The following is a 13,252-nucleotide window of genomic DNA, read 5'->3' as shown; positions in this document are numbered from 1 at the left end:
TCCAAAAACAAGGATACGGGAATACGCCAATATATATAAAAAATAAAAATAAATAAAAGTTTCAGGAACTAGAATATGAGAAAATAGAAGTTCCAAGGACTATAATGCGTCATAAACTCATATATTCATATGTTCTATAATTATTAGAAAAGGGAAGGGGCAAAGGAAAAAAGAACCAATCTTATCTTACCTGTTCGTCTGTTCCAAGAATGGATGTCGGTCGTCTTCTTCCCCAACCTCCGGCACTCTCTCTCTCTTTCTCTGTGTAGCGGCCAACTCCGGCGGCCGCGGCTCCTCCTCTCCCACTTCGGAGGCCGCGGCTCATCCTCTCCCTCTCTAGCTGCCGCGCGGACCGTCCAGAGGCGCGCTCCGGCGGCCGTGGCGGCCCGCCCGCGGCGAGCTCCAGCAGCACAGCACCACCCTAAATAGTGCTTTAACAGATGTGCGGGCCTCTGTCTGGACAGGCCGCGCAGCCGCTGGAGCAGTAGGAGGCACGGACGGGTGGGCGGGCGGAGGTGACGGCAAAGCGACGAGCGATGGGGAAGGAGCAGGAGGAGGCACGGGCGGGTGGCCGGGCGGCGGTGACTGCAAGGGAGCGATGAGCAGCGGGGAAGGAGCAGGAGGAGGCGTGGGCGGGTGGCCGAGCGGCGGAGACAGCAAGGGAGCCGTGCGAGGCTGCTGCGGGCCTGCGGCTGCGCGAGTGGGGATGAGAGGGTGGCACAGCTGAATGGAGGACTTTTATACGAAGCGATTGAGTGGTGTTGTTAGGGTTTGAAGGTATCGGACAGGTATCCACAGGTATCCCACGAGTATCCGATTTATTTTTTTATTTGAAAATACCTAAATAGTCCGATACTTACGGGATACGTATCCGGGAGTATCCGTGGAGTACGGGTATCCGATATGGTATCCGATACCGGTACGTGAGTTTTGAAAAGTATCCGCGTATCATAGCTCGTCGCTGCTCCGTCGTCCCTAATCCACCCCGCTGTCGCTGCTCACCCGGGCCGAGGCAGGAGGGTGCCACGCCGCTGTAGCTTAGGCGGAGTCCGCCATCGTCGCGCATCCTCGCCCACCGGCCGCCGCGGAGTCCGCCGTCACCGCGCATCCCCTCCTGCAGTGCATCCTCCTCTGCAGGGAACCAGGGACGGCTGGAGCCGCCGTCGTCTCCCTCGCCAGGGATTGGAGGAGCCGCCGCCACCGGATCCCGATGGAATTGGAGGAGGAGGAGGAGGAGCCGCCGCGGATTTGAGGAAGGGACGACCCCGGCTTGCTGCATGCTGTAGCGGGGAAGCCTCGAGGTGGCGCAAGCTTGCGAGGGACGAGGGGCGGAGCCGGCGTGGCCGTGTGGGTGGGATCGAGGGAGGCGACGGCGGCCGTGCATGGTGCCACCGCACTGGTAGGGAGGGAGGGGGACGGGGGCGGGGCAGGGCGCCACCGGGCCGAGACTCCGAGAGGGAGGGAGGAAGACTGGGGCGGGGCGCCACCGACTGCCGCGCCGCGAGGGAGGGAGACGGGGCCGGGGCAGGGGCGCCACCGCGCCGGGAGGGAGGAAGACGGGGCGGGGCAGGGCGCCGCCGCGCCGGGACTCCGAGGGGGAGGGAAGCTGCCTTGCCGAGACGAGGGCGGGGCGGGGCGAGGCGGGTGGGACTGGGGAGGGGCGCTGGTGCGGGCTCTGTAGCCGCCGGCCGCGGGGTTTGATATTGGGCTTAGAGTTTGCTACTGGGCTGATGGGCTGAATGTCTGGTTGTGTATTAATTTCGGTTCTTTTGGTTTAACCGAGAACTGAACCGAATTAACCGAGTAAATTCGGTTCCTGAGAACCTGGAACCGAATGGGAACCGAAATTCTCGGTTTCAGTTCGGTTCGGCTTCGGTTTTCGGTTTTTTCGGTTCGGTCCTGGGTTTTTGGTTTTTCGTGCCCAAGGCGACCGCTGGCCGCCAGATAGAACCACGCCGCCATGGTCTCAACCGTGAGCCCGTATCGCATGGAACGCCGCCGGCCGGGACGCGTAGTAGAGCAGCAGGCCGTTGCGACCGTCGATGATCGTCGACGAGGTTCATCGCCGGGCTCGCGTGGACGGCCACCGTTGCCGTGGCAGTGGAAGTGTCAGCGCCGCCGCTCCACATTATCGATGCGGAGGGGCGGAGGGCGCCGTGACCGCGGCGAGCCGTCCAGGAGGCTGCTCGCTCGGCGGCGCGGCGGACGCGGCCGGCCGCTGCGAAGAGACCATGGTCGACGACATTCGTCAGGTCGAGTCGGATGCCACGGCCTGGCTGCTGGGACTCTGGCTCATTGGGCGACGCGCGGCTCGGAGCTCAGTGCGACGTGGAGAAGAACAACAGTCGAGCGAGGACGAGGAAGGCTTCCGAAATCCAAAGGAGGTAGATGGCCGTACCCGCGCGATCTAACAGCCACGAGAGGCCAGGGGGCGCACGGTATTTCAAATACCGTCCACCCGGACGGTATTTCATCTGCCGTCCCCACCCCCCCCCGGTCGTCAGCCACCACGCGCCGCTGGCCACCTGGCCGGGATTGGGGACCAGAAGTTCGCCTCCACGGCTACATGAACCCTTCCAGAGCCACTGCAGCTGCACCTTTGGACGGCTGTGTCGATCGGATTGGATGCGTCCGGCAAGGTGAGGAGTGTACCAGGGGCGCGTGCCGACACTAGACGAGAGCCGCTGGAGGCCATGGGCACACGCCACACGGCAGTGCTCGACATCTTGCCGGGCCCCGCGCCGCGCTCGGAGTCGAACAACTCCATGGCCGCGCACCAGCGCAGCCAACCCATGAAGCAGAGCACCTTGAAGCGCTGGGAGATGTAGGGGTCGAACAACAGCACGGAGAGCACCGCCCTCGCGCGCGGCGCAGGAAGCGCGGCCCGCCGCCCACCGCCGCACAGTCGGGTCCACGACGTGGAACGCCGCCGGCCGGGTTGCGTAGTGGAGCAGCAGGCCGTTGCATCCGTCGTGGCTCGGGGGAAGAAGCCCATTTCGCCGGCCTCCGCGACGCCGCCGTCCGGTATACGGCGACGCGCTCCTGGCCGTGGCGGCGATCAGACCCGGCCCGGGGATGGACGGTAATAAATGAACCGAGGGGGTGGACGGTATTTCATTTACCGTCCACCCCCGATCTCTAAAGACCGTTGGATCTCAAATATGCGGCACCGATCAAGTTAAGGTACCGAGACTTTTCCTCCTTCCCGGCTTGACCGCAGTCCTCCTCGACGAAACGCTGGGTTCCTCCGCTCTGGTGCGCGGGTGTGATAGTTATCTCGCCGGAGCTGACGAGTGGATCGAACCAGGGCCGTACCGGCAAATTCGAGGGCCCTGTGCGAAACAATGGACTGGGCCCTAGTGGCCTAGTGCTGGATCGCGAATACCAAACGATAGCAGTCGGCAAGCGCGATGTGCTGTGTGAAATCACAAATGTTAGAAGTCACCCGTGTGATTGGCAGTTAAATCATCACAAAAAGTCTAATAACTATTTTTTGTTCCGGAATAATTTCTTTTATTGCTGGAACAATTGTTATTGTTTGAGCAACAAAAAAAATTTCCAAAAAAAAAGTTTGTTCTAGCAACGAAGCATTGAGGGTCCTGGTTTATTTGGCCAATTTTAGGTTCAAAACATGGAATCCTGGAGAGGTTGTGGTGCTGTGATAGGTCCACTCGAGATCACACACGTGACCCCGAGTAGCACCCATGTAAAAGGAAGTGACATGTGATACGCCTACAACGATTTATCTTTTAGGAGCAATTTGGGCCATATTTTGCCACAAAATGGATCAACAATCAACTAAATTAAAGTCTTTACATGACTATATCTAATGTATATCTAAAATTTTGGGGCCCTTTAAATTTGGGGGCCCTGTGCGGTCGCACGGCCCGCACGGGCCTAGATACGGGCCTGGATCGAACGGTGGTGGTTCAAGCGCCATTGCTGCCCGTTTCGAGCACGTCCGTGAGCGTGAGCGACGGCGTGCCGATGCGGAGGTCGACGAGGTTCGTCGCCGGGCTCGCGTGGACGGCCGCCGTCGCGCCGTGACCGCGGCGAGGATGCCCCTCGCCCGATGGCGTGGCGGACCCGTTAGCCGCCGCGAGGAGGCCGCGGGCGTCGAGCCGTCGACATGCGTCAGGTCGAGCCGGATGCCACGGCCTGGCTTGCTGGGAAGGGTGAAGAACGGCAATTGGAATAGCAGGCAGCGGAGAAACCATCGCTTGGAGGCGATTGGTGGACATGGTACGAAGCGTTTGGTCAGTCCTGCAGTATGGATCGATTCTTGATGAACATGGTTAAGGCAACTAAATAGACAGACAACCTCATGGTGTCATGCTTGTGAAGGATCTCGCCGTCGCCGGAGGCAGCCTCGCCGCAGTACTAAGAACGCCAGGAACCGCGCCGCCGCCGGCCATGGCACCACCGTGCCGTTCCACCTCCCATGTCCGGCGGGATAAGCATCCCAGTACCTACAAAGCTCTCGCAACTATCGGAATTCGGAAGTGATTCTTGCAGCCGCTAGACTCTGCCTCGTTGGACGACGAACGGCTCGCAGTGCGAGGTTAAGGAGACCAGCAATCGAGCGAGGAAGGAGGAAAGGGCCTTCACTGTCGTCCAAAATCCGATGGCGTACATGTGCGATCTAACGGCCACGAGAGTAGGCATGGCACCCGCTGATGTGGGTGCGGGTTTGATGAAAACCCGCCCGTAGGCAAACCCGTGGGGTTGGAAAAAACCCGCCCGCAGGTAGACCGCGGGTGCATTTGTGCACCCGCACCCACACCCGCGGGTTTCGGGCGGGTTTCGGGTGCCCGCGAGTGTGACAAAAGATATAATAAAAATGTACAAATCCGTCGATTTAAATAGTCAAACATTACATTTCTATAAGTAATAAGGTTAAACTAACAACAAATTCCCAAATTCAAAGTATTAACGACAAACTAACAATAAACCTATAAATTTTTGTGCTCATTTTATAGTTAGGATAGTTGGAATAAGCCTTACCTAAGCACGTTGGGTTAGAGTTTCTTTGTTTGCGGATGGGTGCGAGTCCACCCGCGGGTGGAATCTCAAACCCGCACCCGCACCCGCAATAGTCGGGTGCGGGTGCGGGTCCACCCACGGGTGGAATATCGAACCCGCACCCGTCGGGTCTAAAATCCGCAGATACCCGCATCCGCGGGTGCAATTGCCATCCCTACACGAGAGGCCAGGGGTGGACGGTAATTGAAATACCGTCCACCCGGACGGTATTTCATCTACCGTCCCCCAGGCGTCAGGCACAACGCGCCGCTGGCCACCTGGTCGGGATTGGGGACCAGATGTTCGCCGCCACGGCCTCGAACGCGAGCTCAATACCTACCATGTGCGCGTTCCAGGCTCCATCCACCATGGTGGTGCACGGGCCGAAGCGGCTCGTCGGCGCCGTCGTGGCCTCCACCGTGAGCTGCCACAGCAATGTCGACCTCCAGCGCCGTCGCTCTGTACCATCGATGCGGAGGGCGCCGTGACCTCGGCGAGAAGGCCGCTCACCCGAAGACGCGGCGAACGCGGTCGGCCGCCGCGAGAAGATCGCGGGCGCGGAGGCGCGTCAGGTCGAATCGGATGCCACGGCCTGGCTTGCTGGGAACGGTGAAGAACGGCAATGGGAATGGGAACGGCAGGCACCAGGTAGGGAGAAACCATCGCTTGATACTGCGCTTGCTTGGGGATGGGTAGTTGTCATGCTTGTGAAGGCCCTCGCTGTCGCCAGAGGCAGGCTCGCCGGCTCGCCGCAGTACTCAGAACGCCAGGAACCGCGCCGGCCACGGCGCCAAGGTGCCATTCCACCTCCTTTGTCAGGCGGGATAAGCACCCCTACAAAGCTCAGTAATGGTTGAAGATTCCATAAAATGTTTACTAAATTATGTGAAATGTATATACCTTAATGATAGCAGAAAGTCATTCATCTGCAGAGGACATAGAAAGAAATATGAAAGCTGGTATTTAGCTTAGAAACATCTTCTTGTATCTGAACTCTGTGCTTTTCTCTTAATGAAAAACGTGCTCAGGCACGGTTGCGAAAAAAACAGTGCTAACTCTGAATAACTGGAGGTCAACATTGTCACAAGGTGGTGTAGTGCCAACCCAGGGTATGTCAGGTTCGAATTTTTTTAATACATTTTTTTACTCAAATTACAGATTAATACTCTGCATCGTAGGAATTTCAAAACTAGATCATGGTCGTCTGCTGGCTGGACGAAATCACGAAAGTAATACACCCTCGCAGTACCAGTTATCCTTTATTTGTTTGCTCGACGCTCTACTCGGAGTTCCAGATGTAACACAATAAATCAACTGTGACACACATATTAAACAACATTGAAATCGTCAAATTTGGGGGGGGGGAATCAAACTAAATTTCGTCTACCGGGTAGACGAAATTCCAAATTTCATCTGCCCAGCAGACGAAATTTAATTTCGTCTACCCATTAGACGAAATATAAATTTCGTCATGCAAAGCTACACGAAAACAGTAATAAATTGTTAATTCATGAAAATTTTCGTCTGCCCACTGGACGAAATATAATTTCGTCCGACGGCTAGACGAAATTCTTGTATTTCGACTACTGAAACGACGAAATCTAAATTTCGTCTGACGGACAGACGAAATTACCGTATTTCGTCCTCCCACTGGACGAAAATCATATTTCGTCCAACCAGCGGACGAGTATAACCTAGTTTTGTAATTTGAGAATTTTATAGTATTTTTCTGTAATTTGAGTAAAAAATTGTATTAAAAAAAAACAACCCACTCAAACCACAACCATCTTACTGTCTTAGTTGCAACGCCCTTCTGAAAGCCTGAAGATCAAGGACCCCTAGACGACCCATCTGTTTTGGTAGCAAAACTTTCTTCCAAGCAACAAAACTGACCCCCACTGGCATCCTCCTCTCCTTTCCACAGAAAGCTCCTTCTGATCCTATCAATTCTTTACAGAGCCCATATTGGTACTGAAGTCAGAACTGATAGCACTAGTGTTAACCTTCCAGCCTTGTCTAGTAATTTTCCTTTCCACGATGGTAGTCTGTCTTCAATCTTGTCTACCAATGGCTGCACTTCCACTCCTTTCAATTTTCTTATACTCAGTGGCAGCCCTAGGTAAGTGCAAGGGAAGCACTTAACCTGACAGGGCAGACTCTGCAGAACTGTATCAAGATTTATTGCCTCACATCTGATCGGGTATTCTCCACTCTTGTCTAAATTTTTGCATAAACCTGAAGCTTCCCCAAAGGCTGCAAACACTTCTTTAAGCACTTCCGCATCTTCTTTCAATGGATTGACAAATACTGCCGAATCATTTGCATAGAGGCTAATCCTGAACCTCGCTGCTTTACATTGCATCGGTGTCATTGCAGATGTTGATCGTGCCTTCTCAAGTAACTTTTGTAAAGATTCTAGTGCTAGGATAAAGAGCATTGGTGAGAGGGTGTTGCCCTGTCTCAACCCCGTGCGATGTTTGAACTTTCTTCCTTTGGTTCCATTTGGTAAAACTGACGAAGTGGCTGTGGCCACCAAGTTTATGATCCATCCTCTCGACGTCACTCTGAAGCATCTAGTGGCGGCACCTGAAGAACATGTCTTTTTCGCTGAACCTGAACAACTGCAACCTGTAATTATTAGTACGGACCACCACAGCAGTTCTTATGCGGCACATCATCGGACATTGCCAAGATAGAAAAACCTCTGATGACAAACTTTCAACATTCATTTTGAATTGGGAACATGAGACTCCTTGGATGTTTGAGCAGCAATATCCATGTCACGGTAAACGCTTCAAAAATCTGAAGTCACATGGTGTTGGCTGCAGAATCGGAGCAGCTTAGCATCGAATCCCTTGCACGTGCTGGGCGAGATCAAAGCAGACAATCCCAGCAACGCCGGTCGATGCATTGCCGGTGCCCCCACCGGCCGCTTTCGCTGGCATGACAGCCTCCTCGCAATCAAATTTGTGATGGCTCTAGCTAGTTAGCCTTGCCGATGCATCCGAATCAACGTCGCCGCCGTCCACGGGGCATCAGAGGTCGCACCGCTGCTCGCTCGTGCTCCTCGGCCCTCGGCGGTGCTCTATCGTCGACTGCTACTTTTGGCCCTCGCCCTCGCCGGAGGCAGGCACACGCCGTAGAACTCAGAACACCTGGGACGGAGCCGGCCATGGCGCCGCCACACCGTTCCACCTCCCATGTCTGGAGGGATAAGCATCCCACCTGCCAACGAAGCTCTCAAAACGCCGAAGTGATTCGTACGGCCACTAGACTCTGGCTCGCGTTGGTCGACGCGCGGCGGATCGGAGGCTCGGAGCTCCGCGCATTGTCGAGGTCTCCAGGTCCAGGAGAACGGACAGTCGAGCGAGGAAGAAGCAAGGGCCTTCTTCGCTGTCTTCGAAAATACGAAGGGGATCGGTGGCCGTACGTGTATGATCTGACGGCCAGGATACGCCCAGGGCATGGACGGTATTTGAAACTCCGTCCACCCGGACGGTATTTCATCTACCGTCCCCCCAGGGATCAGGCGCGTGGCCACCTGGCCGGGATTGCGGCCCAGAACTTCGCCGCCATGGCCTCGAATGCGAGCTCAAAACCTGCCAGGTGCGCGTTCCAGGCCCCATGCTGGTGCACTGGCCGGCGGGGCTCTTCGGCGCCGTCGTAATCTCATGCACTGAGGTTCTGCTGCCGCTAGCGGCCACGGCTGACGGCAGTGCCCGGCATCTGACGCTTGCAGTCGAACACCTCGATGGTCGCGCGCCGAGAAAGCCAGCCCGCGAAGCAGAGCACCTTGTAGAGCTGGGAGACGCAGGGGTCGAACGACAACACGGAGAGCAGCACTCTCGCGCGCGGCGCAGGAAGCGTGGCGGCGTGGTCGGGTTCACTACGTGGAACGCCGGCGGCCGGGACGCGTAGTAGAGCAGCAGACTGTTGCATCCGTCGATGATGATCGGCGCGTCGTGGCGCGGGAAGAAGCCCATGTCGCCGGCCTCCGCGCCGCCGCCGTCCGGTATACGGCGACGCGCCCGTAGCAGGGGCGGCGATCAGGCCCACCCTGGTGATGGACGGGGTGGACGATATTTCATTTACCGTCCACCCTCGATCTCTTAAGACCGTTGGGTCTCAAATATGCGGCACCGATCAAGTCAAGGTAGGTAGACTTTTCCTCCTTCCCCGCTTGACCGCAGTCCTCCGCGACGACGCGCTGGGATCCGGTGCGCGGGTGTGATGGTTATCTCGCCGGAGCCGACGAGGGGATCGAACGGTGGTGGATCAAGCGCCATTGCTGCCCGTGTAGAGCAGGGCCGTGAGCGCGGGCGACGGCGTGCCGATGCGGAGGTCGACGAGGTTCGTCGCCCGGCTCGCGTGGACGGCCGCCGTTGCCGTGGCAGTGGAAGTGCCAGCGCCGCCGCTCCACATCATCGATGCGGAGGGCGCCGTGACCGCGGCGAGCCGGCCAGGAGGCCGCTCGCCCGGCGGCGCGGCGGACGCGGTCGGCCGCCGCGAGGAGACCGCGGTCGTCGACTTTCGTCAGGTCGAGTCGGATGCCATGGCCTGGCTTGCTGGGAACGGTGAAGAACGGCAATTGGAACAGCAGGCCGATGAGGAACCATTGCTTGGACACGATTAGACACGGTACGAAGGGTTTGGTCATTCCTGCTGTATGGATCGATTCTTGACGAGCATGGTTAAGGCAAATTGATAGACAGACAGCCGGACCTCGGTGCCGTGCGGCAGCGAGCGCACGCTGTCCAGCTGCCGAGCTACGGTAGCACAGAGTCTAGTGTCCAAGTCAATGTAGTGGTCGTAGCCAACAAGTAGCCTGTCATGCTTTTGGAGGCTCTTGCCATCGCCGGAGGCAGGCTCGCCGCAGTACTCAGAATGCCAGGAACAGCGCCGCCGCCGGCCATGGCACCACCGTGCCATTCCACCTCCCATGTCCGGCAGGTTAAGCATCCCAGTACCTACAAAGCTCTCGCAACTATCAGAATCGAACGTGATTCTTGCAGCCGCAGGATTCTTGCTCGTTGGGCGACGCGCGGCTCGGAGCTCAGCGCGACGTCGAGGAGAACAGCAGTCGAGCGAGGAAGGAGGAAAGGGCCGTCGCTGTCTTCCGAAATCCAAAGGCGGTAGGTGGCCGTGCATGCGCGATCTAACGGCCACGAGAGGCCAGGGGGCGGACGGTATTTCATCTGCCGCCCCCCCGGTCGTCAGGCACCCCGCGCCGCTGGCCACCTGGCCGGGATTGGGGACCAGATGTTCGCCGCCACGGCCTCGAACGCGAGCTCAATACCTACCAGGTGCGTTTTCCAGGCCCCATCCACCATGCTGGTGCACGGGTCGAGGCGGCTCGTCGGCGCCGTCGTGGCCTCCACCGTGAGCTGCCACAGCAATGTCGACCTCCAGCGATCGTCGCTCCGCATCGTCGATGCGGAGGGCGCCGTGAGCTCGGCGAGGAGGCCGCTCACACGAAGGCGCGGCGGACGCGGTCGGCCGCCGCGAGAAGACCGCGGGCGCCGACGTGCGTCAGGTCGAGTAGGATGCCACGGCCTGGCTTGCTGGGAACGATGAAGAACGGCAATGGGAATGGGAACAGCAGGCAGGGAGAAACCATCGATTGGAGTTGGAGGCGATCTGAGCCACGAGGGGGGGCGATGGGTAGTTGTCCCTCAGGCCTCAGCTTAAGGGCAGCCTGAGCAGTGGGCTTGCTTGGGGTACGACTGCTGTGAGTCCACGACCCGAGTTGCACTAGCGAGTCTGCAATAATGCAGTGGAATAGGTGAAGGTGGTGCAGCAATGGTGCTAGTTGGTGGGTGCGTGTTTTGTTAGGTTTGGGAGGTCGGAAAAATTAGGCTTCAATTTTTTCGTGATTTCCCCATCTCGCTTCGATTAGGCTTCAATTTCTACAAGCCTTCCTTATTAGCTGTCCAGAATGACCTTCCCTCCCCCCAGCACGCTTGCAAATTCACAGCGTTCAGTATTCAGACGTCAGCGAGGAAGTCAGTCAGAGAAAGAGCAAAAAGAACTCTCTGTATCCATCGTCATCATTATCAATTTGTCAGGTGCTGTAGCGAAAGGAAACTACACCATATCAAGCTCTGCACAAATCTAGCACCGCAATGTTTCGATAGAAAGATCACTCGCTGGTAACTCATGCAGCTCTTTACCAGCAATAACAGAACCAGATTAGCAGCTGGGCAACTTGTTATCGCTGATCTGTGTCATGGGAAATCACCCAGCTAAACGATAGTCTATTTGTCCGGCTATGACAAATTCCCGGCACTACAAACATGTCGCAAGGTCAGCAAAAATGACACAGTAAATCTTGCATGTATATACTGAAAATTGGGGCTATCTCGGTCCGTACGAAATGCTAAAAGTGCTCATTATTGATGACCACCAAATGAAGTACACTTAAGAAAAAAGAAGGCATAACCTAAAATGACTCTTGAATATAGCAAGAACCAGACTAGCATCATGCGTACGCCATACATAAAGGCTGCCAGTGCCCTTGTCGTCATTATCAACGGTGACCTCCATCAGTTGTCTCCATTCTGCTGTACATAACTGCATCCCGAAGGCAGAAAGGAGAAGGGATCCTCAGAGATGTCGAATCCAGGGCGAGTAAAGTCATCCAGTGCGCCAAAGCAAGGATCAAAGCTCAGTGGCGAGTAATAGCCGCGTGCATCATCAGCCATTTTCATGTCAAGGTTTGAAATGCCATCAGACGAGCTGCAAGTGAAGCACCCCATGCTCCTCGAAATTTCATTCATAGGCTCGCTGTCCTGCTGTTGCTCTGATGCTTCTGATACCTTGACGTCATCCATGGGGAGCGCAGGTGTGTGGCCCTGGAAAAGTGCAACATGCCCGAAAAGCTTGTCCTTCCTAGAGAAGGTTGTTCCGCAAGAACAGAGCCACTTGTCACGACCACAATGCTTCTCATAAGTCTTCAAGTCAGCAATCACAGAAAACTTTTTAGTGTTGCAACGGCTGCAGGTGTAGCTCTTGTCACAATGGCTTCGCTTGTAGTGATTCTTCACACACAAGATTGTCTTGAGAGGTTGGAACTTCTTGTGCTCTTTGTTCCGCTTGCAACCCACAAATGGGCATGAGTACCTTGTAACTGGTGCATGATCTGAACCAGAATCCTTCGTGGGCTTGGCAAGAGCTGCGGCAGTCTTGTACTCGTCTCCATGGCCCCTCATGTGCATCCTTAGGTTCGCATCTCTCTTGAAGCCCTTCCCGCAGATCAAGCAGAAATGAGTATGTGGTGCTAAAATCTCCTCCTTTTCCAATTGCAATACTACATAAGAACCAGGGGGTAGATTCTCTCCCTCATGTTCACCATCATCACTCTCCTTTACATCATGGTCTTCCATCGGCTCTGGTGTAGGCATCGCAGGAGCCTTCGGAGCAGGAGGCGGCGCCGATGTCGGCACCGAACGACGCCGGTACACCTGCACTGGCTCAGCGTACCGCGGCGGCGCCGGTGTCGGCGCCGAACGCCGTCGGTACACCTGCACCGGCTGAGCGTACCGCGCAGGTGCAGGGGAAGGCACCGGGGCCGCGCGTGGCGCAGCAGGAGACACCGGGTCCGTGCGCGGCACGATCGGAGGTCCGGGGGCCGCGTGTGGCACGACTGCGGGTACCGGGCCGCGCTCGGCGCAGCAGGGATCACCGGAAATGGTGCCGGTGTATCGGGAAAATCTGCAGGGAAAGGACAGACAGGTAACGGTGGCTGAACCACCGGGTCAGTCGAAAATAGAGACTCCAACTCGGGGTCAGTAGAAGGTGTGGAGGAGGTGGAGTAGGGGAAATCCGACTCGTCAAAGACGACGTGTCAGGAGATCAGAACGCGGTGAGAGGTGAGGTCAAAGCATCGGTACCCCTTGTGGTCAGGGGAGTACCCAAGGAACACTGAACGAGTCGAGCGGGGCGCCAGCTTGTGAGAAGCGGTGGCGTAGGTGTTAGGGTAACACGCACATTGTAACACCCAGGTGTTAATCACCTGTAATTAGGGTTAATCATATGTTTAACATGATGATTAGTATTAATGTTAATCATGTAAAGGCATCCAATAAAGTTTGTTAGTACTTTAACACATGAAATGACGAGTTCTTCAATTACAGTTTTTAAACATTTAATTTATATTTCAAACCGTAACAATTAGATTTAAAAATAAATTTCAAACTGTTGCTTAAATAGACTTTTGCCTAGAACCAATGTT

The 13,252-nt window shown here is 56.1% G+C and overlaps 1 protein-coding gene across 1 annotated transcript; it reads right to left on the bottom strand.

Annotated features, from left to right (window-relative positions):
* Positions 1 to 11,336: 11,336 nt before the first annotated feature.
* On the bottom strand, positions 11,337 to 12,408 carry LOC120708808 (zinc finger protein STOP1 homolog). Its single transcript, XM_039994224.1, has one exon. The coding sequence runs from the start codon at positions 12,402 to 12,404 to the stop codon at positions 11,565 to 11,567; it is 840 nt and encodes a 279-aa protein (XP_039850158.1). The 5' UTR covers positions 12,405 to 12,408; the 3' UTR covers positions 11,337 to 11,564.
* Positions 12,409 to 13,252: the final 844 nt, after the last annotated feature.

The sequence above is a fragment of the Panicum virgatum genome, chromosome 5K (assembly GCF_016808335.1).
Source record: "Panicum virgatum strain AP13 chromosome 5K, P.virgatum_v5, whole genome shotgun sequence".
NCBI lineage: Eukaryota > Viridiplantae > Streptophyta > Magnoliopsida > Poales > Poaceae > Panicum > Panicum virgatum.
This window is presented reverse-complemented; position numbering and strand designations above follow the sequence as displayed.

Bases quoted from the DNA above. Each gene is read 5' to 3' on its own strand.
- LOC120708808 (XM_039994224.1), bottom strand. From the start codon at position 12,404: ATGGAAGACCATGATGTAAAGGAGAGTGATGATGGTGAACATGAGGGA.